This window comes from Gallus gallus, chromosome 20 (genome assembly GCF_016699485.2).
Source record: "Gallus gallus isolate bGalGal1 chromosome 20, bGalGal1.mat.broiler.GRCg7b, whole genome shotgun sequence".
NCBI lineage: Eukaryota > Metazoa > Chordata > Aves > Galliformes > Phasianidae > Gallus > Gallus gallus.
Window position 1 is genome coordinate 1,870,994 of NC_052551.1, and position 26,427 is coordinate 1,897,420.

Below are 26,427 nucleotides of genomic sequence, written 5' to 3' on the forward strand. Positions count from 1 at the left end.
TCAAGATAGAGGGTGAGAGCATGGACAGTATGCCCAGGGAGATGAGCTGCTCTGCCTGGTGGCTGAGCTCCAGGAAGCGGCAGGGTGACTTGAGAAGCATCTGGGAGCCTGGAAAGGTGACAGATCGATCAGGGGAGCCACACTCTGCCACTGCTGCGGCAGGCCCGGCATCGAGGCTGCATTGGGGTAATGGCAGCAGCCTGGGGAGCCTGAGGGGTGGAAGCAAGTCTCTGCAGAGCAGCGAGAGGACCGTCTGTCTGCCCTCTCAGCTTCCACTGCTGGGTAGGTACGGAGCTCTGGGGGTGGCAGATGGGGTGTGTGAAAAGAGGGAGGAAGAGGCATTCGTGCAGATTCTCCCTCCAAGGTGTGACCCACTGAGGCCTTGTAGCAAGTGCAACACCAAAACCAATGTTGGGAAGAAGGGAAGGCGTGTTGCTCTCATAGGTGACTCCCTCCACCGGGGAACGAGGGCTCCCATCTGCAGGCCAGACCTCATCAAGACTTGGGCCAGGGATGTTACCAGGAAGCTTTTGAGCATGAGACAGCCTTCAGACTATTATCCATTCCTCTTTCAAGTGGATACCAATGATGTATTTGCAGGAAGCCTGAGGTCTATCAAAAGAGATTTCAAGGCCTTGGGGAGACAACTAAAGGACTCTGGAGCACAGACAGTGTTTTCCTCAGTCCTCCACTAATGAGGAGAGACAAGAAAAGAAACAGGCAAGCCTAGGTCATCAGTGCCTGGCTTCAAGACTGGTGCCAGAACTTTGAGTTGTATAACCATGGAAAGGGCTTTGGGCTGAAAGGCCTGCAGGGACCCTCCTGTCTCAATGGGGAAGATGCTTCTTGACCCGTAACCTGGCTAGGTAGATGGGAGAGGGCTTTAAACCAGGGTTGATTGGGGAAGGGAATACCATTAAGAACACTAAGGTTACACCAAGGGATGGTGCAGTGCTGTTAGAGAGTGACAAGGCAAATGGGAGAATCTGTGCTGATCCAGAGTGGCTGCAGTTTCAGGAGCTTCTATACCAACATATTATCCTGGTTTTCACTGGGCTAGACTTAATTTTCCTTATAGTTATTGTATGACTTGGATTTAGGGAAGAACAGTGTTGATAACACAGTGTTGTTTTAGTTTTTGCTGAATGGTGCTGTACAGAGACAAGAAAGTTTCTGTTCCTTGTACTGACCTGCCAGCGAGGGGGCTGGGGCGGTGCAAGGAGCTGGGAGGGGGAGAACCAGGACAGCTGACCTGAACTGGCCAAAGGGACATTCCATGCCACATGGCATCGTTCAGAACAATAAAACCAGGGGCATTTACTGGGAGTGTGGCCACTGCTTGGGGACTGACTGGGCATTGGTCAGTGGTGGATGAAGGGAAGGCAGCAGATGTCACTGTTCTAGATTTTGGCAAGGCCTTTGATACGGTTCTTTATGGCACCCTTCTGGATGGATTGTCCTACTGTGAGACAAATGAGTTCATACTATGCTGGGTGATGAATTGGCTCAATGGAAGCGCTCAAGGGGTAGACGGGCTACATCTGGCCATGAACAGTTACCAGTGGTGTTCTCTGGGGCTCAGCTCTAGGGCCAGTCCTGTCCAACATTTCTGTCAACTAACTGGATACAGACATGCATCCTCAGCAAGGCTGACGATGGCACTGATCTGAGAGGTGCTGCTGATCCCCTGGAGGAATGAGAGGCCTTGTAGGAGGATCTGGATTGATGGGAGCACTGGGAAATCATCAGTGGCACAAAGTTCAGCAAAGCTGGTGGGATGCTTATTGTGTAGAACATGGAATTGTCTCATCCATATTGTTAGAACAGAAAACAGGGGTAGTGGTAAGGGCAGTTTGTATCTCATGCGAGGGTCAATTATCTCTTGTAAGCTACTAAATAAAATGCAAAGAATCAACGATTGTGTCTGTTTGGAAAGAAGTAGCTGTTAAACGTGCAATTTCAGTTTTGGAAATTGTCTCTGGGACAGATCTGCTCCAGGTATTACAACGGCAATTTGATTTTGCAGTGCTGTAACCATAGCAGCTAATTGTTTATCTTTTATTCTGATCTGGAGATCTTTGTGTAGGGGAGGCTGTCCAGGAAGGTGGATTTTCAAAGTTCAGTAGTAGAAAAAGGCTGAAATGCTTACGTGTTTGTTAGCAGAGTTTTTAATAACTTTTAGTCCTGATTCTACAACTCAGTCCTAAGTGAGTTAAATAGGGCTTGGGGTGTCAACAAATCTGGAATTTGTCTGTTTAATGTTCACTGAGTCAATTCTGGACATAGAGTGGTCCAATTCAGCTTGAAAGGCTTTGATGAAAAATCTTATGATTTAGTATTGTTCTGCATTGGCCTTAGATGTTATTTAATGTGATTGTAAGGCTGTGCTCTCTCACAAATAGTCACTCTCACAGTACTCTGAGAAGCATGTTCCATGGGACTAACACGATGTAATTTCTGCACCATAAAACAGAGCTTCTGCAGAGTCAGCTTCGGGCACGGCACATGCAAGTACTTCTAGGGTCCTTACACACAACCTCCATAGTGTTCTCTTTTAACTAATTTCATCATGAAGTCAGCCTTATTTCTGTGTACTATAAAAGGGTATTTGTTAAAGCTCTCATCACACTCAGCTGGTGTAGTATTACAGATACTGTTGACCCATGTATAGACAACCTGGAAAAGGTTTTACTGAGAAGGTCCTAAAGACTCACACGAGAAGTTGTTTGTTTTCCTTTTGGGGTCTTCCAACACTTTCACAGTTCCCCCAGCTAATGACTGAGGTGTTGGAGCTGGTAGCCATTAAGATGTTAATTCTAGCATTTGTTTTAGCCACTCAGATCAACTTGGATTTTCTGGTCTTTGAAGGTGACAGTAAGAAATCCAGTTGGAACTTGAGATGAGCACCATGTCTGTTTTAAATTCCCACAAGAGAGGCAATATTTGGAAAAGCTAATAATGATTTATTTGTACTTAATGCTACTCAGCTGTAATCAAGATAACATTTCCATTGGTCTCGAGGAGTGATTTCTCTGTGTCTTAGAGCATTACTCGGTCTGTTTCTAAACTTGTATTTCAGTAAATTTTTTTGTGAAGACATTTTGGTATGTGACAAAATTAAACACTCTGTGTTTGTCATATGTATGTGTTATCATCTCCGTGCTGATGACATCTCCCTTAAGGCACTCTTACACATAAAATCAACTCCTTGGTGTAAATACTTGTTGAAACTACATACCTGAAGCAAATAGTAGATGTACATATCTTAATGATTTCTGTATTCTACCCTCGTGATCTTTAGCCAGAAAAGTAGGCTAATAACAATTTCAGAGTACTTGATTACATGTATTATTTGGTGTGATAGATGAATGGCAAAGAAAGCATAATCTCTTTTTAATTAATTCCAGTAACAAAAGGAAGGCTTATTAATAAACCAAATCTATCAAAACACACTATGCATAAATGCTATATTATAAAGTAAGTGCTATATGTTTAACAACAAATCTCATTATTCTCATATGAAAGAGTCTTCCTTTTTCTTTCATGCCCAGGACAAACTGGGTCAGCTTCTATGTCTCTCGCTCCTCACTCTGGGTCTCAGCGCTGCCCAATTCCTTAGCAGACAGCCAAGCTGAAGTGGGAGCTATTGTTGAGAGAACAGCACAAGCTGTTTGACTTTTGGCTCTTCCTCCTTCCATTTCCTCCACTGCTTCCATTCACCCTGTTAAAACACAGTTTCTGTGGCCTCTTAGACAAGTACTTGTTTCCACGGTAGAAATTGTGTGATTACGGATATCATTTTAGTATCAACTGTGGACACTTCCTTATGAAAACTCTGAAACAGCTTGTCAAGAACCTACAGCTTCCCTAGGAAAAGAAGGGGCCAAATCCTGTTCCCAAACCCACCACCGTGTTGTATTTCTTCTCATCCTCTTTGTCCCACAGCTCATGGATTCCTGAGCCAGGATATCTGATTAAAAGAAGTAATAACACACGTTTAAAAGAATTCAAACTTGCATCATATATGACAGCTGGATAAGGAACATGGTGTCATCCTGCCATCATTTAGGCTCTTTCTTAGATTAAGCTCTCTGTCAACTGCATGTCTCTCTAGGAAGGTGAACAGACATTTCTGTCAACACCCAGCCTAAACTTAAAGCTCTGGGCTTTGGATTGATATCAGAAGGCTTGAGGCACTTTAGGGACTGTTTATCATCTATATTGTCTTTGCCTGCCTGGAAGATTTTGTAGCCCTCAGCTGCTCTTAGAAATAAATCAGCTGAGAATTTTCCTTCAAATTAGACCTGTAGAGCATTAGAAAATTCAGGATCCTCAGGTGACTGACCATAATGGTGGGAGGAAGGGAAAAGACTAAAATCAAAAGAGGCCCATGGGAGGAAAAGAGTGTGCAAGAGCTGGGGAAAGAGGAACACGGTAGATGCAAAACAGAGAAGGTGAAAAGCAAGAGAGCTGGTGTCCGGCAGATGAATAGTCTTCAGTGTTGGGCACTTCTAGGTCTGCTCCCTCCTTGCTCTCCTATGACCTACCACTTCTTTCCTGGTAGCTTAGCCAGGGAAGGTTGTCTGCTATGTCATCTGGGATAACTCAGTATTAAGGCACAGAGCTTCAAGAAGAGGAAGATGTCTTGTTTCGAGCCAACAGTTTGTTGCTACTGCCTCCAGCTTGAGTAACCTACAAAGACTCTAGTCCTAATTTTTGTGGAATGTGTGAAGGGGGAGTTAACCATGAAACCTGCATTTTCAGCTTTACATATTGGATCTGCTGGAAGCCTGTGCTGTGCTGTCCTTGAGGGCAAACCTAAGCTCTGGTCTTACCTGAGATTGACAAGTCCAGTTTCAGTGTGGCAGATTGTGGGCAGGTTTTGCAGTGCTGGCTAGACTATGCTGAAATCTTTGGTTAGTATAATCCTTCTCAAACAAAAGAACAAAAAACCCAGCTACCAACCAAAAAAGAAAAACGAGCAAACAAACAAAAAACAAATTACAACCCTAAAAATCCCCAAACAATGAGAACCCAGATTTCTCATTAAATGCAAGTTAGTTTTGCTAAGAATGACTGTTTGAAGTCTATCTTCCTGGTTATCAGCTTCCTAAAAACCCATTTTGTTTATGACAGCATCAACCCCACAAAGAAGATCATTGTCCATTGAGGAGCAACAAATCCAACCTATCAGCTTCAAAGCTCTCTATTTTGACTGCTGCGTGCATTAGATAGTTTGACATATACACTTGGGAAGCTAATGAAAGACAGCAGCCTTAATATGTTCCTGATTTGGTTTAACACTTTGGGTTTAACAGTAGACATTGGCAGATAGTCTGAAAAATTCGGCATTTGCACAACGCACAGTAGTTACAACATGAATTCAAGTGTGGTTTGCAGGTTTTGAAGTTTGGCACGCAGTCAGCAGCAGGTGTGGGCCTTGGTTTTGGAGGTGCCTTCAGTTCAGCATTTTTCTGGAACAAAAACATGAAAATTCATACAACTGCAGAACAATTATGGGTCAGAATAAAGGACAGATGCAGAGAAAGTGAACTATGGGAACTTCTGACTTGAGGTGAGGTGGTGGTTGCTGGCAGTAAGACCTAAGTTAAGTAGGAATATAGAGTTGATGTGGTGGGACTGGGCTATGGGAACTGCTGGATTGCCTACTGAGCAAAATGGTACACTGCCTATGTGTGTGCAATGTAGGCAATAGGCACTCTTTATTATGAGTGCCTAAAAACGTGACTGAATAGACCTTTCAAATATACTCTGTGTGGAAGAATATAGCAGCAGCAAAGAAAGCGACGCAAGAGTCTTCAAAGATTACACTATTACAGGTTCAGCAAGGTAATAGAATTACTCTTGGATCCTCAGCTTGTTTGTCAAGCTGCTTTTGGAGTTTGGTGATGATTTGTGCATCAGATTTGCATGTGGGACTCCTCAACTGCAGACACAGGTGAGTGAGCTGAAGAAGATCTAGCCTACCTGAGGAGTGCTGCTTCCCTGTGATTTGGAAAGAGGGGAAACCTGGGGCTGGTCAGCATGTGCCTGGCACCTGGGCCTTCCACAAGTGCTCCAGGCAATCTTTTAAAATTGGCAACTTTACCAGAAGTTTCATTTGATGAAACTTCATTTGATTTTCAATTGCTACAATTGATGTGGTCTGTAAGTGCTTCAGGAGATTTCAAGCCCGAGTACTTCGAGTTTGACTGCAAGAATGACCTGCTGTGAGCTGCGATGGGAGCAGCAGGACCTCCTGTGGCCTTTATCAACCTGAGTCATCCTGGGGGTTTAGGAAGCATTTTGGAGAAGACTCACTATGCAAAACACTAGAAAGGAAAAGAAGGAACTCTAAAAGTTGCTGGTTGTAGCAACGACTGGTTTGGCTTCAAAAAAGCTGCCATGTCAAACCAAAAGATGAAGTAAAATGCTATTTTCTGCTCTCTTAGAGAATCTTAAAAATACCGATCTGAAGCTAATGATGGGATAAAATTCCTAGGTAATGTTTTCAACTAAGTACCAAATTATTTGGATCCTTCTACTTCAGTGTTTTGGCACATGCAGTTAAAAATTAGCAGAGTGGGTTTATGCCTCTGGGCTGCAGGGCTTGGACAGTTGACCCACGTGGTGTGATTGGGAATGGTATCTTTTTTCGGCCAATACCTGAATAGTGTTGCAAGTACTTAGAGCATCTCAAGTCTAAGGTATGCTTTCTGTAAGAGGACTGTAAAATAAAACAAAACAGAAACTACAAAACCAAACCCCAGTAACCTGTAACTAATATAGGAACATGCTTTTTTTCCCCCCATCATTTAGGTTTTCCATCTGTTTCTATAATATTAAGCTTCAAACTTTATGTGAGTTATTGAAGCCAGGACTGTAAAAACTTTTTGGATAAGTGCACTGGGGTAAAATATAGCAATAATAAATCATTCTAATTTGACAATATTTTCTGAACAGCTGCCTACCTTGGAAGATTTCTTATTCTCTGCCTCTTTTCTGCTGACTTTCTGGGATCTTTTAGTTAAATCTTCAAAGAGAAAAGCAGAACATAACATTAAATCAGTCTTACAGCAAATATTATTTAACAGATATGCTTGATGATATTTTTATGCAAGAGAAGGCAGATAGATAACCTGCGTTGCTACCACATCACTGCAGGTATCCACAGCAGAATGATGAAGTTCATCTCTAGGCACTGTCTTCACTTAAAAATAGCATCTAAACTGGGTTGTTGCTGATGAAAAATAGAGGAGTACTGCTATTTGCATTTTAGGAGGGCATTTTGTTGTTGTCGAACGTTATTTGGTCCTATGTGAGCAAGAAAAATGGTTCCAAAAGAAAAAAAAAAAATCAAGGGCTCTGTGTATATACCTTCTCTTGGGATATTTATGCATATGAATTGCATGAAAAAAAAAAAAAAAGAAAAACATCAGGAAAAAAACAGTCAGAATTCCATATTTTTTTCCATAAAAGTGGTGTTACCTACATAAATTCGGCAGGAATTATTGTTCTGGTTTCATTAGCAAAAAGCTCTTGGCTGTTTTGGCATAAAACGCCTCCAGTTCTTCACTTCTTCGTTCCTTTTTTTACCTACCATCTCGTTGATGAATGCTGAGGTGACGGTGTTTCATCAATGTACCTGTACCTTTTAAGTGCTTGTGCGTGTTGGTGGAGCTGATTCTTCAATCTGGTAAATTTTAGAGGGGGGATTTTGGGCCATGTGTGATGGGAGTTTGCAAAGTTTCTTTTTTTTTTTTTTAAGATCAAAGCACTAATATTGTGAAATTCCTCGCATCATCCTTTGAGGAATATTAGCTTTATTATTATGTCATCTCTAATATGAATTACTATTTGCTGTTAACTCCATAACTAAGACTTGTCTTGGGATCTAACACAGCAAGACTTTTCTGTTAAAATCTATCACAGTATTTCAATACATTGGTTATTTGTGAGCTTTGGATTAAGTATAAGATCCATGATTGATTGGCATAAAAAAGATTTGGATACGCCTACTTATGAATAGTGGCTCCTTGCCTGTTCCAGAATTTGCTACCCAGATCTTTTTGAACACTTAATAATTACCAGAATTTGCAGAATTACACAATTAAGAATACACTGCCTGGTAGTTTCAGTTTTTACTGTAGCATCATTACAGAGCTAGGGTTACACATCCATCATCGAGTGACAGTGGGAGGAAAAACTATATTTCAAGCATAAGGAATTTCAGGCCACTCAAGAAGAGCATGGCTTGCACCCGTTGGTGTTGGTTGGTCAGATCCAGATTCATCTGGCAGATTGTGTTGGCTTTGTTTGCTGTCCCTTGAAATTTTCTGGTGGTAGCTGAAATACTTCAATGACATCCATTTCTGGGCTAATTTGATTTTCTACGTCTGCAACCGTTCTGGAATGCTTTGCTTATAAAATTGTTTACTAAAGTTCGGTTAAAAATGGAGTGATATAATTAAACTGAGATTTAACACTGGTGTAACACAAATATGCAATAGTTATTCTAGAGATTTTGGTAAAGATAATGTTGCCCAGTGGGCAGACAAGAGGGAAATATAGAAATATTTCTTTTTGTATGCATATAAGAGAAGGATGAACACTGTTTGCTTGCATTTACCACCTTAGTTTGCTGTGGGATGATGTGGATCTTGCAGAGAACGAAGCTGTGCAGAGAGGGAGGAATGCTTTTTGTGAGGCATTTCAGAGCCATCCAAAGCAAAAAGGCCTGATAACATTAGGAGATTTTTACTGTCTTGGATATCTGTTGGCAAAATAATATGGCATGATAACCTATCTGCTATGTTCAAGGCATGTCCACGTTTTTCCAAGGAGACTGAGAAGTTAGCCAAAGGGAATGTATTTTATAACTCTGATTCCAGTTGCAAAGGAAAAAAAATATTGGAAGTGTGAGGAGTGTAGGATTAGAAGCAACATGGAACGGTGTGGCATGAGCTTAACAAATGTGCCATTAAAACAACTTGATTAACTCAGAGGTAAAGAGGTTTGGATTTCATTGGAGTGGTTTGTGTGGCACAGCTGGCTCACCTAAAAGAAACATCATCCTTGAGTAAAAGGGCAGAGAAAATAAAAGATAAGAAACTGATTTGATTTGAGAACAACCCCTAGAAGCCTGTGGAAGGGAGATGAACAATAGAAGCTTTATTTTTCAAATAACTGAACTTCTGCAGAGTTCTGAATGACGTTGTTCAGCTAACCATCCCCAAGTACCCAACAGTTTCCCAAGACGTAACTGAAAGTTGACTTAAATTACATTGAAAGAGTCAGGGTTGGCATTAAGAAAAAATATTTGTGAAGGAAATAGTAAAGCCTTGTTTGACAAAGGTCTTCACAGGACCAACGGGCACCTGCCAGCAATGGTAGGGGCACAGCCTGTCCTGCCTTGGATACACTGATGACTTCTAACTGCCTTGTAGTCTTCTCGATCACTTGGCGCACAGGTAAACTGAGGTTAAAATTATACCCCAGCAGAGAAATCAACAGCTTTCTACAGAGTTGATTAAAAAAAAAAATTGCTTATATTCACTTTTTCTGTTTGCATAGGATTTTCAAAGGAAGATTGACGCCCATATTAATGAAATTACCTTGCTCTTGAATATAGAAGACATACAGTGTGATAGGAACCTCAGTGAAAACTGCAAAACTGAAGGCAGTTGTTCTTTTTACGCTGAATTGTGGTTTGCCGCATTGCCGTAGTTGAATACCATGGCTGCACTGACACTGCAGTTCTGTGTAGCACTAAGGCATTTGTGTGAAATTGCAATGCTATAGTGAGCTATCTAAATAGTCTATATTAAGCAACAGCCGCATTTTCTTCAAGTCCTGTTAACTTGGCATCAAATGGCAAATTCTACTAACCTACAATGGAGATGGGTGGGAGATCTGGGAGGTTCGTTTTGTTGCTCTTTGAAAGGTTGCATTCTGTCTTCTCCTCGATTATGAGGTGAGAACTGGCAGCTCTGAGCAAACTGTAGCAGAGCAATAGGCTTAGGAAAAGGTTCTTCCTTTTCATTGTTGGGAGAAAAAATCCCACTGTCATGAAAATGAAGATCAGTCAAAACCTGTGTGTAGAAGAGAGGTATGGAGATGAGTCTCAGCAATTCTGTCACATCCAGCAGTTTTATCAACAGATCTTTGACAATTATTCATTCCTACTACTTCGACCTTGATACCTGAATACATAGGACTGCAGTTATCTTAGTGGGGGGACAAAAACCATCTCTCAAGAATAATCCTCTAGATAATCTTTTTTTTGTTTGTTTGTTTGTTTTGTTTTGTTTTTCTTCTGATTCTTTTCTCAAAGATTCCCCCCCCCCGAAAAAAAATAAATCCCTGTGACACGAGTTCTCCCCACTGACTTTAACAGCATTGTTTATTGAACAACCAAGGGGAGAGAACTTTCTGCATTCACTTTGGGCTGGTTCCGTCATATGGTGGTATTTTTCCCAGAAAGTTGTGTTTACAGATTTGTGCCATAAAACCTATAATAATAATGATGATAGTAATAAAAACAAATTATGTTTCCTATTTCTTTTCTCTGTCTACAAACAAGTCATGAAGAAATGCCTTATTTTATTATACCCTGGATGTGGCTGCTGTGCTCTCATATTGATTCATAGCCATAATTCAAACAAATTACAAAAGCCTCAGGGCTGAAAGGCATTTATATGCCAAAGGATTTAGTATATACTTGATAATTTTTCAGATTAGCAATGTCTTTGGGGTTTGACCATACTTAAAAAGAAACCTGACCTCTGCTGAATCTGGCCATCTACCTTGGATGAAAGCTACTGGCCCTGGACAAGCTCTAAGTGATTCTGTGCAGCAACATGGAGTATGCAAACCCAATTGCCATTCTGCTCTCATGATCTTCTAGATTTATAATGCTGTTGAAATTCAAAGTTAATGATTATTTCCATCTGCAGTAGTTTTATACTGTGTCAGAGTTATGGGACATTCGTCGTGGATGTTCTGCTAGTCTTCAGATTTATAGGTAGCTTTTTGTCAGTGAAAATCTACTAGCAGTATTGAAAAGAAACAGTAAATACAAATAGTTCAAGAAATTACTCTGGTTGTGACTGTTTAATTACTGGAGACAAAAGATGAAGAGCTTCTGCTTTTGAAGTAGTCCATCTCCACTCTGCCCATGTGGCATCGCCTCAAGCATTGTGAGAAGTTTTGGGCACCATGAGAAGGATATAAAAATTAGTGTCCAAAGAAGGGATACAGAGATGGGCAGGAGGGATTAACCTATTGGGAACCGAGTGCTACTGTGTCTGTATCTCCAATGGTATGCAGCTGGTAGAGCTCAAAGCTGTATGGAAGTTGAGATCCAAGCAGGATTAAAGTAGTGGCTGCAGATAGATGTATCCTTTAAATGATTTGATGAAAATTTTGTAATAGGCAGTGGGAGGAGTCTTTAATTTGATTACAGATAGATGTAGGTCGCTCTGAAATTAATGCCTTCTATTTATTTATGGAAATTTCAACAAATACAAAGAGCACAATAACACTACTTGATAGAGCAAACTCTCAGCTACAAATCAGTATTTTTCAACATAGTCACTGCCATTAGCTCTGTATTCCTGTTAGTGATGAACAACAGCCTGCACACTGAGCTCTTCAAAATCTGCGCCAACAGAGGTCACCGTCACCACTGCTGAAATGGACCACCCACCACCTCACTGCGCTCACAACCACTGTTTGACTTCCATAAACATCCAGAAAATGTTGATGAATGTCACTGGGTACCATTTTGTCTGTGTGGATGAATTCAATTCCACACCTTTGCTTTGTTCACACTGCCATTTCAGACACCATTTTTTCAGACTGCCCCTCTGCTGCCATCTGTTGCATGGTAACAGAATGGAACAGGATACTGGTGGGAAGGTTCAATCCCTACTGCCGTTCCACCAACACCAACCTCTGACATTGTGGGCCAACATCATAAAGTAGGAGGCATTACTTTCAGAGCAGCCCGTGTATTTTGATCAGAGAATCTACCAGGTAACCCTGCTTGGAACGTTACATCTAATAGCACAGTCTGCTGGATGCATGCAAGCAGAGCTGACAGAAAGACAAAGCAAGCAGAAAGTAGAGTTAGATGTGAAAATGAGATGAAGGTACTGGTAGGCTTGATGCTCCTTTTCCATCATAACACAGAACTCATGCATGTATTTCCCTTTTTTTTTGGCATTACAAGAGAGTTCTACTTACCAATTTTGCTCCTTATTTCCTAATTCTCCTTCTGGGTCTCATTAGATACTGCTTAAGGTAATCAAACTATTTTCCTTAACTTCATCAAGCTGCACATCTGTTTTTCTATGAAGACTTTGTTTTAAAGGAATTTATTTTCCTAGCAGATTCCTAACAATTAAAAAACATAGTACTGCAGTATCTTGACAGGGTTGCCATTTATTGATTAGGCTACAATCTACTACTATATATTTAATATGCCTTTTTTTTTTTTTTTAATGTTTACATGGAGTTAGTCTTGCAAGCAGAGAAGTAATCACTGAACTTCAGCCACAATCCAGCAAATTATGAAAGCAAATGGTTAACATGTGTAGTGCCCTTCACTGTCAAGGGAATGACAGAAGTACACATAAAACCTAAAACAAAGCAAACATTTAAAAGCTTAAAGCAAATAAATTTATTGAGCACCATCAGAGATTGCAGCACCCTTTTCTATGCCGTTTCCCCGGCAGTTTATATTATATTATTGAATATGTAAAGAATGTATTTAATACTTACCCCAACCGTAAGGTCTCACTAGCATTTCTTTTCAATATAAATTGGCAGATGGCGTAGGATACGAAAGAGCTTTTGTCTTTTCTAGTCCATTTTATTTTGTGAGTTCGAATTAAAAGTCTTCATGAAAGAACAGCACTCTGTAAACTCAACACTTCTGAGAGGATCTTATTTCCTGCCACAACTGATTTCACTCTACCCTGCGATTTATCCTCATAGAGCAGCAGAGTGAGCACTTGGAGACTTTGAATGCCTTGAACATTGGTGGGGATTAGTTTAAATTCTCTTGTGACGTCTGACAGACTCAGACCAACTCATAAATAAACCAGGATCCCTCTAAATAGCTGGCTGAAAACTGTTGCTTAGAAAAATGAAATGTTAATGTAGGCAAAAAAAGGAAAATAAAGTACTGAAAACTGTGCCACATCGCTCAGTAACTCAAAAATCTTCGCCTATGTTCTGCTCTGCTGCTGTCTTCCCATTTTGAAAAGGATACAACGGATAAGGGAGGGAATACAAGGGAAAAAAAAACAAAAACAACCAACCAACCAAACCAAACCCAAACCCAAACCACAAGATTTAGCAGATTCTTTGAAAAATTTCAAGATTTTAAGATGGAAAATCTTTGAAGTATTTAGGAAAAAAAATGAATGTAAATTAGAACAAAATGACTGCGTAGCTCCCCCTGATGAACCGGGGATTGACTGGTTGGTCATTTTATTACTACACAGTGCTATCCTGTCTCAGCTATCAGGTTTCAGTAGAGGAGCTGCAGTGAAAATGTGTTGGGAAGGAAGGGAATGAATCCACCTGAGACAAATGGGAATCACCAGTGCTGCAGGCAGGCCTTCGCTGGGTCTGCTCTGCAGTGCTAAGAGCAGATTTATTTGCAACTGACTACACAGAATGCAACTGCTGTACTTCTTCATGACTTCAGAGGGCATTGTCAGCACCAGAAAACTTGTAAGTTGATTAAATACAAGCAGTACCTGCTACTCATCCTCAAACCACAAAAGAATTTGGGATAAAGCCAACACAAAGCTTTCCTCAGATCTAACCTGAATCGCAGTGCGTTTGAGCTATTTCATTTAGTGTTGTGAGAATGGGCTATAAAAATCTTAACCTCTCTCTCTTATTATTTCCAAGGTTCTGGTAAGGACAAATTTTCCGTTCCTTCTTGAAGCAGTTGAAAGAGCTGCCCCTTTTCACTGGAAAGCTCCGAGCAGAAAAAAAGAAAGAAATCGTAACACATCTACCCTCGTTTTGCAATTGAAATATAGGAAAAGTTGCTCTAGCTTAGGAATAGCTGCTTAACGAAAATGTGGGCATGCAGTACGTTCATGTGCTTAACATATATTGAATACTTGTTCATTTATAGTGGGTACTGGCCCTTGTGTGTTCTGAGGTGAGACTGTAGAAGAGTGAGAATGAAAATTACAGCACACTTCTATTCCTCTCTTGTGTTCTGGTCTTTGAGTTTTTAGGGATCATGTTTCACGCTTTTCAATTGCGACAGCCAAGGCCAAATACTTGAGCAAAGCAACATAAAACCAAGAAAGGCTTAATAACATTGCTCCAGGAGCAGAGATGTAAGGCTACATGTTTTTTGCAGTGGTCTGATCTATTAATACTTTGCTTTGAGTACAACTTGGTAGTTGTGATGCACTGATCAAATTGGAGGAGGACCGATACGAGTTGTTTTATGTCCTGTGCTCCAGACTGAGGTGAAGGGATACCCTGTGATTGACAGGGAAGTTCATGGTCTAAATGCCTTTTAATCTTTATCACTTTCATTGACTCTGTTTGGTGTTGATGCTATTTAGGTGTCCAGCTGCTGAGAAATGCTTAATTAGACAAGGTATAAGTGAAAGTAAAGTTACAGAGAAAAGGTAAAGGAAACACACTGTGGCAAATATTCTTAAGATGTTATCTGGAACAAAATGACAGCTGTTGGGAAAAGCTGTCAAGAAATTACAAGACTGAAACTGCCTTAACAAATGTCATTTAATCTCCCACTCCAACAGAAAAATCTGTGTTTCAGGGACTTAAGAGAACTTTGAAATTCCTAAAGATAAAACAAACACACATACAAAACCCATACAAAAATATACAAAAAACAATTCAAAAACCCAGCCAGCCAGTGGACCAAGGGTGATTAAAAGAAACAGAAGATTTTTCATGTTTGGGAAAGCAAGTTTTCTGCATTCCAAAGGAGTAGTGTTACTTCTGTTTTCCAGGGAATAAAATCACTTCTAGATTGCTCATTGTTCCAGCCAGGTTTTGGACACACTCTCAACACTTTCACACACAGCAAGGCTAAGTATTAACAACAAACCGACAGTGGGGTTGGCGATCATCTCTAGTTTACAACCACTTTGTGAATAACGATAATTCCAAACTTAATAGTCCCTTAGTGTTGGGGTTTTGCCATTGCTGACACTGAGAATGATGATGCTAAGACAAAAAATACTTGGATGAAGATCTAAATCGGATCTAATATTAAAGGCTTATAATTAGAAGAACACTTTTTTCTCATTAAACTATAAATTAGTAGCCTAGAATTTCCCAGATGAAGTCTCCAAGAGCTATAGTAACCATCTGTGCTTACAGAATAGATGTGAAATTTCCAGGCAGCAATGAATATAAGGGAAAGAATGGGGTAACTAACTATAGCATTTGTGTTGTAAAACTAATAAGTAAGGAGAAGAATCCTGGAATTTTCAAAACCAGCAAGAAGATTAACAACAGAAGATTACAAAAGCAGAATATTTCATGACCCCATGAAAAATTATATCATAGCATAGAGGTACCACTAAGAGCAAGTAGAGATGTTGGACAGAGTCCCATTTGCAGAAACAAAAGAGGAAGGATAGCAACTAAAACAGTGGACTTCAAGAAAGCAGATTTCTGTGACTTAAGAAATGGGAGGTAAAATTCCACAAGAAAAAAATCCAAAGTAAAAACCAAAGCCAAAAATGACAAACAAACACAACCAAAATAAACAACAAATAACAAAACTGAAGCAAATGAAAACAGCAACACTAATTTTAACAAAACAAACGAATAAAATCAACCAACCAATGGAAAAAAAAAAAACAAAAACAGAATTCAAGAAATTAATTTGTGGTTAGAAAGCTAGAAGAAAACCAAATCAAATGACTGAGAAGAAATACATGATGATCTGTTAGGGAAAAAACCCAAACAAAACACCTTAGAAAAACTGACACAAGTTTGGTCTCCTTGCTATCTTTGAAACAATGGTATTCCAAAGCTTTTTGGCTGAATTTCTTTGAAATTTAATTTTAATTTTTATCTTGGTAGACAGTTGATGTGTTTTTAATCCTCTACGTCTTGAAACTAGATAAACTAAAACAGAGAGGAACTTCTTGAACTACTGAGTCTAATACACTTATCATCTCAAGCTGACCTCTCCATAGACTCAAAACTAGATACATGCCTTTGACTGGGAAACTGTTCCATATGTCTCTCCTTACTTTCTATATAGAAATTAAATGTTTTAGTTTTCAGCCTGAATTCAGTGTTTGGTATGTATTTATGTATGGACCCTGTGGCACCGTTACCTTCCAGTGTTGAATTATCTCTTCTTCCTTTCTTAGCTGTTAGAGAAAGCTATGCACTCCTTTGTCTTTATTTTATTACATCACATGCATTTTAATCTCCGTGGTGCTATGGAATTCTATTCCTTACATCGACTTCGATGAGTTGTCTGCCATTGAGTCATAAAGTGATTTAAGCTGTAAAGAACTTACAGAGGTCTGTGGCCCTACCTCCTGCTCAAACCACTGCCAGAGTAGATTAAACTGACTGACATCTCCTTCACTCGAGACCTGAATATCTCTAAGGATGGGGTTCTCCAAATTTCTAAGTGGATCAACTCCATGGGAAAATTCATTTTATTGCCTCCATTTAGCAGGAATGTTCATTGTTCCAAATAGCACCTGTTGCCCCTTGCTACCCAGTTTATCAGCTATTCTTCCCAAGCTGGTATGACCAACAAACTTGCTGAGAGTGCACTCTATCTCATTAAATAAATCATTAATAGAGATGCTAAGAAGTACTGGCCTCAGTTTTGACATTTGAGAGGTTCCATTAGTATCTGGCCGCCAACTGAACTTCACACTAGTGATCATGATCCTTTAAGTATATGCTCTGGATAGTTTTCCACATCACTTATTGTCCACTCATCTAGTCCTTACTTTACTGGCTTGTCTGCTGGAAGAGTACGGGAAATTGTGTAGAAGTCCTGTTTGAATTCAGTGTACATAGCAGTATGCTGCCCTTTCCATTTATGCACACATGCAGGCAGTCACACCTCCAGTCACTTCAGTAAAGAAGACAGTCAGCTTGGTCAGGCATGATTTGCCTTTGTATATCCATCCTTGCTGTTCTCAGTTACTTGGATGCAAGGAACATTTTCTTTACTGCCTTCCCAGGGACTGAGGTCAGCTCGATTGGCATGTAGTTCCCTGGATCATCTTCTTGCCCTTTTGAGGGTGAGCGTGATATTTTCCTATTTTATAGGCATAAAGAATCGTCCTCGGTTGCCACAACCTTTTAAAGATGTCAGCAGGCAGCCTGATGCCCTGGGATGCACCCCACCTCATCCCTCAGACTTTACTATGTCCAGCTGATCTAAGTGCTCTTTGGCTCCATCTTTCCCTGCAGTGGGTAGTGATGCAATGATGCATTCCTGCAGTATTTGCCTCTAGGGTCAGGCAGCTTGGAGGCCAAAAGCAGGCCTGACCAGTGAAAGCTGAGGAAGACATTGAGTACCACAAATTTTTATATATCCCAGCAACGCAGAGAACTTGAGTTGCTCTTGATGGGACCAAAGCCTCCCTTGGCAGTGCTGGGGCTGGCTGTGTGGATGGGCAGCGGGAGGGCACAGAAAGAACCTCGGCAGTCTCTGCAACTTCACAAATGCCAGACCCCAGCAAACAATGAACCTTTGCAGATGTCAAGTCAGGTTGGCCAATAGGATCTCCTATCTCTCTGTGGGTGTCTCCAGTGACTGTTTCTCACTGCTTCCTCTTGATGTGGACACTGGGCTTGGCCAGTGACTCCTGGATGTCACCCAGACTGCTACACTCCTCCTTCAGCTTCCTCACTGGTGATGCAACACTTCAACCAGTGTGCACTTCCCAGAGGTACCAGCCACATACCACAACAATTTTCTGCCACATTATTAATAACCATTATAGCAAAATTACTTTTGCAGACTTGCTGCTCACACGGCCTGCGTGTGGCAAAGAAGGAACTGAGCACAGTGGGTGTCCTTGTGCACACATCCATCTCGTTGGGCGCTAAGTGCAATACTGGTGTTAAAGGTTTTCTTCCTGTGGGAAATACTGTATATGTTGTTCATCTGCTACTGACCATAAATGGAAGCCCTCAAAATATTCTGAGTTTTCTTATTTTCTTCACTACAGTGAGATGTAGTAAAACAAATACTGCTGCATCGCCAGGAGATAAATTCTTTAGCTACTGCCAGCCCTATTGTTTGCACAGGCATTATCTTTGCAGTTTGTTCTTCACTAAATTGATGTACTTTTTTTTATTGTAGATGCCAACCTCAGCTGTTCTGGAAGCCATGAAATACTCCCAGGCAGCATTTAAAATAACACAAAGCATGCAGTTGTGTCACTTGTGTCTAAATATATCTTCAGTTTGGTTGAAAAAACAATCCATGTGCTGTGTATGAAAATGAATGTGTCTGTAGCTGAAAAGCAAGCTTATTTTTCAGATTTAAAGCAAATTCAGTTCCAAGGTTTTGTTTTCTTTGTTTGTTCACTTTTGAGAGTTTGTTTAGGCAGTATCCTGGGACTGTTTTTATAGTTCTCCTTTAATACTTATTGCCATCAGCTTTGTTTCTTCTCCTGCCTATGTATTTTCCCTTAGTCTTTCCAGAAGTTCCCCAGGAGGCAGAATTGTAAGTGAAGCTCAGGGGTTACATCTCTGCACCTGCTGCTTGGGGATTTCATTGGTCTGCCCAAAGTGCTGCCAGGTGGGCATGTCCTCCTGCTGCCCCTGCCATGCAGGACACCAATCCACTCCCTGCTGTGGCCAGGTAGCAGCAAGAGCTCAATTTTCCCTTTTTATAAAATGGGTTTTGATAAATCCTTATTCACCTGCAGAAAACAGTGCAACTCTTGATTGTTTTAAACCAAAGGAATGACTCAAACTTCTAGGATTAAAATACTCATAGGGTAACAGTGTGATGAATCTGAATTTCTTCTTCATTTCTTCTTTAAATTGAAGGAAGACTGAAATGCTACTGAATAAAGTCAGACTGGCATGTGGAGCTGGAGGGCTTCTCCCAGTTCATTACTGTTCCTTCTGTTCTTCCTTCCAGACTCTTTCCTCCCGTTGTGCTTCTTTCCCCCTTTTTCCTTTCCAAGTACGGAGGCCCAGCAGAAGAGGCACTGCCTGTTCTCTACTCTTTCTCTACCATCACCACAATCAGTTTACTAAAACTGCACATGTTGTACAGAGACAAGTGTACTGCAGAGACTTCTGTAGCATTTGAAGCTAAATTAGCATTTGAAGCAAAATTAAGTTAAATTTCAGTGTGATTTTAACTTAAAAGTTTTTCTGAAGTAATGAAACTCATTCTACCCTTCTTGCTCACCTACTCCTTTTGCATCCATTTTCTGTTTTCTGGTTCTACCTTCTACTTCCTTTCATTTACAGTGATCCACTGTCTTCTGTTGCTTTTGACCCAGGGATTTCTTTTGTCTTTCTTGCATATAGTTCTTTTCCATTTGTACTCCTTCACTGTTGCCCTAGCTTGTTCTCATCATCCCCAGCTGGATATTCCTGAAGAACGAAGCAAGGACATTGAATGAGATGCTGCGGTCACAGGCCAAAATTTGGCTGCAAAAAAGATTCTGAATGTAAAGGCTTTTGGATATCAAATAATAGCAGGGGAAGAACTGGGTATATTGATCACAGCATGACCAAGGGTGACAATGTGATGCAGCTGTGGAAAAAGCAAATGCAGTCCTAGGATGTATTAAGAGAAGTGTTTGTAACAGAAATATGAAAGCACTTAATACTGTTGAGTGCAGGACACTGGTGTTCATTTAGAATATTGAGTTCCATGCTGGTCACCCACATGGAGTAAAAATGCATTTAAATTAGAATGGACACCACCAAAGAGTAATAAAGTGATATTAAAATGTCATTGTTTGAGATACCATGTGATCTCACGGATGTCTTGTATAATACTGTCCTATACACCCAATTTCTCCATGTTCCACCTGACATTTAAAACAGAAGTGGGCTGCTTCCAGCTCCTTGCCAGAAGAATCCAGCACAGGCTTCCTTAAACACTTCAAACATAGCTGACCCCCCCTCAAAACCTGCATTGTTTCTACATCCTGAACAAGACTCGTCAATCTCAGCTTTATCACAGCTGTAAATAAAATGTCCTTATGTTTGGCGTCAGCATGGTGAGGATATGGAGGGCAGCCCCACTTCTGTGCCTGAAGGATGGGCCCTGGGGCATGGACTGGTGTTGGAGCGGTGCTCAAGCAGCTAGAGCCTGTGTGAAGCCCATGTGGGATCAGCTCAGGGTAACCCACAGCACTTATTAGCACTGTTATTACATTCTCAAACTGGACAGCTTTAAGGGCATTTTGAAGATTTTCAGCTCAGCCTCCTGTGCCGTGAGTGCATCATAGTAAAGGGTGAGAATCACTCTTAATGGCAGCTAGAATCCATATCTCACTGGGGCTCAGAGATCAGCTGTGCTAGGATAAAAGATGCAGAGTCTGATTTATTTAGAAGAAGGTCTTGTCCACCATATTTGCCATAGCTCACCATATGTGTCACTGCCTGTTCTCTCTGCTATGGCTCATTCAGAGCCTGCTAGACCCATGCACCCTGCCTGGATTTCACTGCTCAATTCTTACTTAAACCAACCGTTAATGATTATAGTAAGATATTGATCTGAATTGGTCCTGTTTCAATTTCTAGGAACGGAATCCTTTGAAACCTTTCTTTTTCCTGAGAGAAATTCTTCTGTTTTTATTCTCTTTTTCTCCTGAGAGATGGCTGGATGACCAAGTAACTTCCTAACATACTCCTAGCACAGCAGGAATTGAATTTATAAGTTACATTTCTCCCAGTTGGCTTTCCTATTTTCTCTCTTCATGGCTTTCCTATTTGTTATCTAATTTTTCAGTAGAAGAAGAGACCGTATTCCTTTACCGACCCTGTTGATGGCAAGTGAACTCCTCACAGTGCTCTATTTTTCATAAATTAAGTTCTCTAAGTCCTATTCCAAAGTTTTTCTAGGATCTGTGTCAAACCAACACTATATAATAGCTTTATTATCCATTCGGGCAATTATTAAGCTGTTCCGTGACTTACTGAAATTGTTTCCCACCCAGCTCCCCCAGTTTAAGAGATAGCACCTGCTCTAAAGTGGTTATCTTGCCTACCTTCAAAGAGGCACTGCTTCCACCAGGAAAGGGATGAAATCATGGGAACATGCAGAAATGAGTGGGTGTGCGAATGGATCAATCAACTGATGAAACTGACTACAGAAGGAATTCCAGATTTCTGCCTTAACCACTATGGGGGAAGGAGTGCTCGATGCTGCTGAATCTTCCTCTTGGGGATGAGAAACACTCTGCTCATAAGCTAGCATGCTAAATGCTTTGTGGCAAATTATTTCGCCTGGATGATTTAAAATAACTTCTCAATAACTATTGAAAGGTTAAGTGTGTTTTAATATCTGTATTTTTACCCTAATATCGAGTAGTTTTTTATTAAGAAAGAAATAGTTTCTCTTTTCCATACTGTTATTTTTGGCTTTAATTGAAGTTGTATTCTCCCATGCATTGTAATGTTGCATTGTAATGGGGGTTGTGGGCTTTTCTCCATACAAGCCCAATTGGAACATGATCTGCCTATCGTAGACTAAAACTTTGCTTCCTGTTTGTAAGCAACTTTTAATCTTCCGCTTTATTTTTACAAGCATCAACGTTTAATGATATTTTATGCTTCTAAAATTTCTTTAAAGCAACATTCTGGTTCTCGATTAGTTTGAATGTTGGGAGCAAGGACTCTGCTTGAGCATGTTTTCCCTGCTCAGCGCTGGGACTCAGGTCATTTTATAGCATGTTCTTCAAGTGTTCTGGACTGCCACCGTCTGTGTGTTTAACTGCATCTGTGTGTTTAATGCATCCAGGAGGTGCATTTTTTTCTGAGAAGAGGAAATGGATAAAGTTATCCGTCTTTGAGGAATGTAGGAAAGCAGAAGCTGTGAAACTGTGGTGGCTCCTATCTTCGCTTTCTAGAGAACTGCTATATGAAGTACTCATTCCCTTATTATATTCTAAGAGTTTTACATATTGTTTTGATCAAGAGATGTTTTCAACAAGTCCATCTATTCTTTTCCTGTGCTATTTAAGAGGACGTACAGGTTTGGGCATGGGAGATTTCTCGTATTGTCTTACCTTTGTATACTGGAACAAATCAGTTTGTGCTAGTGCCAATACATCTAAGAAGTGATTTATTTTATTTTTAAGGGTCTGAGCTATGAGATACTTGATCCACTACTGGCAGTGGATTACCTTCAGGAATTGCTGGGGCAATTTCAGTTCCCCTGGTGGTGATGGCAAAGTGTTAAATCAGAGCAATGGTTAATAAAATGGTAAATAAAATGGTTAAAGAAACAAAAATAGAAATAAAAATAGAAAAAAAAAAGAAATAAAATACCTCTCTGGCTTTTCCTGTTGATTGGTTTTTACACACTTGCTGGAAAATCAGAGGGCAAGGGCGTTCCATAGGGAACATAAGAGATCTAGAAGAAGTGCTCAGTGTCAAGTGATATCTATCTGCAGTGAATGGAAAGCAAAGTGAATATTAGGAGATGTACTGCTAGAGGAGGTTCCTTTGGTGCAGTACATGCATAGAAGCTGGGGTATCTAGATATTCCTTACACAGCAGGTCAAGTTCGTGTTATCGTGGCTGTGGTCTGTACGAGTAATGACTGTAGGAGCTGAAGTTTGCTGCTATTTAAGGTAAATCAGTTTGTTACAGTAATGTACCCTTTTAGAAATGAGTAAGCAGATAATAAGACTAAGTCAAATTTTATTGCTTTTGTCTCTGTGTGCAGAAACCTGGCATCAGTGACTCGGACATAGTGTACACATCGAAGAAAGACATTGGAACAGTCCTTGGTATCTACGCCAGATCAACGAGAGTTCTGGACTGCCTCTACGAAATGCTGCAAGACACAGCTTCATTATTTTTTTTATTTAATAGAAGAAGGGAAATCCATGTGTGTCCCAGAAGTGGTAAATAAGTATGAAGACAAATGGTGGAAATATGTGTTAATTGATAAACTACACATAGGAAAAGAATGTGTTTTAAGAATGGAAAAAACTTATGGCCAAACATCTAAGAAAAAACAAGTATCATACATTCAGATGGGGAAATTCTGTTCTACCAAGCAGTGAATTTAAGGGTTTTGGGAGTTATGCTGGAAATTAGCTCCCAGTGTAACAGTGCTGTCAAAAGTGCTGATGCAGCTCTTGAATGAGAAAACAGGGCTGACTTCAATAGGAGAGAATATTTATTTAACACTGGTATGACTATTACTGGAAGACACTCCATGGAGAACACTCATTGAGTGGATGGAGTTTGGATAAAACATAAAAATGATCAAAGGAATGGAAAAGTACATCTGAAAAGAGTACATCTTGAAGCTCAATCTGTTTAATATCAGAGAAAAACTGTAGAGTGTCTCAACCAGTGAACCTACTTGGTAGAGCTTGGGGGAGGGAGTGACAGAAGACTTTTCAAGCAAAGCAACAAAGATATATTGAGATGAAGTCACAAGCAGAAGAAGTCAGAAATCTTGACTATTCTGGTTCATTAGTAATTAGACTTTAAAACGGCCATCCAGAGGTTGAAATCTTTCTTTCCTTTTCTTCTTATTTTCTTTTTCACTACAAAGACTTGAAACAACGGATTTTCTTTATTTTTAAACTAGGAAATGCAAATTGTAATCAAAACTACTGGTCATTACGTCATTATCTGTATTACTGCAGCAACGAATTGTTAGACCTTCTTTTTAATTTATCATTTTGTAAGTGTCTGAATCTGTGCCAGGAATGTGCTCAGCTCAGGCGTGTGAGGGGTGCACTTCTCACTGAGTAATCCTGTAGAGAAAGACGCTGCATTTACTGTTGTTGCACTACCACACATGGGTTTTCCTACCACACTGACCTATTACTTATTTGGAAAGGGGTTGTTTCAAAAATGTTTCTTTAAGTCTTGACATCCCTGAAACCCCTTTAACTCCAGGAAAAATGATCATATTCATCTTGAGCATCGGGCTTTGAGTCAAACACACTGAAGCAGCCCATTCCTGAGTGCTACGGAATACATACTGAGAAAACAAGCTAAAGAAGCTTCGAAGTTCAGCACGGAAAAGACAAAACGCTGAGGATGAATCCCCAAACAACATTTGTGCATCCATGAATTACAGTGTAATTTCTTTTTTTACGCATTGTGTTCCCTCAAATGCAGTCTGTATTGCTTTTAGATCATTTGTACAGAGCTGCTTCTACACCACTTAGTGTAAGAAGGATGGGATATACACTGCTGCAGACCCGGCGTGATTCAGGCTCAGGAAGATGCCACTCTGCATTCTTTCTAACTTTCCAAAATTGGTTACAGGTGTCAGCTGCATTCAGCCAAAGCAGAGCTGCCACCATCTTAGCAAATATCACAGTTGATGATTTCAGTTTCGGATGCTTTCTTTCAGTGCAATTTGTCACCTTTAACCACTCTTTTATCAAGGCAGATCTATTACTGCCAGCTCCAAGCACGTCTTGTTACCAGCTGGCTGCAAAGAGCCTGAGGGGCTCTGCCCAGAAAGAACATTCCTACTGCCAGCAGCAGCTCCTGCACCCGCAGCCTGCCTGGAGCGCGGCTCCGTCTGTCAGCAGTGCTTTATGCAGTGCAGGGAATGCCTCAGTGGTGCACACATGGCAAAGCCCATTGTAGGGGTTTGCTCTGCAGGAATGAGCAACAGGTTTAGGTGGGTACGCACAGATATTTGGAAACGGAATATTTGTACTGATGGGACGAAAGCATGTTTAATGTTCTGCTGAATGGTGAGAAGGGTCGTGTTAAATACATTGGAAATTATTATTCAAATGCTATTAATAATAGAATGGCTTCCTTAATGCTTACAGATGAGAATGATTTTCTGAGATATTTTTCACAGAATGAGTCATTAGAAATTACAGGGGTGAGTGAAAGAGATGCCAAAGACGGGCATTCTCATTGCTGCTTTTGCTTCCTTAGAACTTAATTCATATTATGTATGTTTCAATCAAATCAGACTTCAACCTGTGCCCCGAAAGTCAAAAAAGATGGGAGAGAAATTGTGATTTTTAAAACAGAGTGCAAATGCAAGAAGTCAGTGGCTTTTCCCATTGACACGTTTCTTAAACAGCAAATTCAAGATGTAACAAAGAAAAAAAGCAATGCAATAACTTTTCTGTGCAATATGCATTCAACACGAGAATATATGCTTAATTAACAAGGTGTTAATTATCTCAACAGAGCCTATACTGAAGTTGGCATTTTTTTTCCCCAGTTTTCAAAGCGTCGAATGTTTTTTTCCACATACAAGAATTGTGATTCTTTTCTCTTGTATCTTCCCTAAGTGGGATTATTTCCCCCTTTTTACAGTCGGGGTGCAACACTTGCAAAAGCTTTCTGAGCCTGTTTCAGTATAGAAGAAAATAACAAATTGCATAAAGCAGATGTATGGGGAAGTACAACTTCAGTGCATGGAAAGCCACACAAGAGACATGATTAAAAAAAATAAAAATTAACCAAATCAAACACAACAGAACAACCAAACGAAGCATTCCTAACAGCCTCAAGATTGCTTTGTGGCAAAGAACATGAAAACAACGGTCCAGAATTTGGTAATTCAAGTTATCCAAATAAGATACAGGTTCCAATCTCTCTATATATCTAAAGTCAAACTCTACAGTCAAATGCATCCAAAGATCTCATCCTACCTCAGTCAGAATTGTTTCTGATATTAAGAAGATGGTCCAGAAAATATGAAAATGCTGGTGAAGAAGCGAAGTGATTTTTGAATGTGATGAGATACCACTGAGCCAAAAGAACAGGGAGCTGTGAGTGCACAGGGAGAAATGAAACGGGAGAGGGGGGTGAAGAACACAAACACGAAGGTCTCTCTCTCTCTCACACACACACACAGGATGAAGTCTACCGGGGACAGCAGTAAGAAATGCATCCACTTAGGAAAATAATAAATGCAGTGAAATGAACAGATGAAGTTGCTATAAAAATCAACAGAAGTGCTCTGAATTAGAACAGAGATTGGAAGAAAAACGCTGACACTTCAAACGGCAATTGTAAATTATCTATGTGTTCAAGTACGTGAAGCAATTACTACTTGCTTAATTCGCCTGAAATTATATGTGAATTTTATGCATATTGATGGTGGGTTTGCCACTTGAATATGTTAAATATAAAATGACTTCTAAGGGCATATTCTAGAGCAAATCATAAAAGGAATTACGGTTCATAATGTGAAGAGAAACATGACCAGCCCACAGAATA

The 26,427-nt window shown here is 40.3% G+C and overlaps 1 protein-coding gene across 7 annotated transcripts in view; it reads right to left on the reverse strand.

Moving 5' to 3' along the window:
• Positions 1-2,942: 2,942 nt before the first annotated feature.
• The window catches only part of ASIP (agouti signaling protein), a 32,473-nt gene continuing 8,988 nt past the window's right edge, over positions 2,943-26,427 (reverse strand). For 4 of the 7 annotated variants that reach the window (XM_046902812.1, XM_046902815.1, XM_046902813.1 and 1 more), the window contains 3 exons: positions 9,889-10,091; positions 6,972-7,033; positions 3,325-5,474 (listed from right to left, as the gene is read on the reverse strand). In XM_046902812.1, coding sequence (XP_046758768.1) covers positions 5,298-5,474; positions 6,972-7,033; positions 9,889-10,069 — 420 coding nt within the window. In that variant the 5' untranslated portion in view covers positions 10,070-10,091 and the 3' untranslated portion in view covers positions 3,325-5,297. Of the gene's footprint in view, positions 5,475-6,971; positions 7,034-9,888; positions 10,092-12,783; positions 25,942-26,427 lie in introns of those variants that run through there. The other 3 variants (XM_046902811.1, XM_046902814.1, NM_001115079.2) reach the window with 3 other exon arrangements.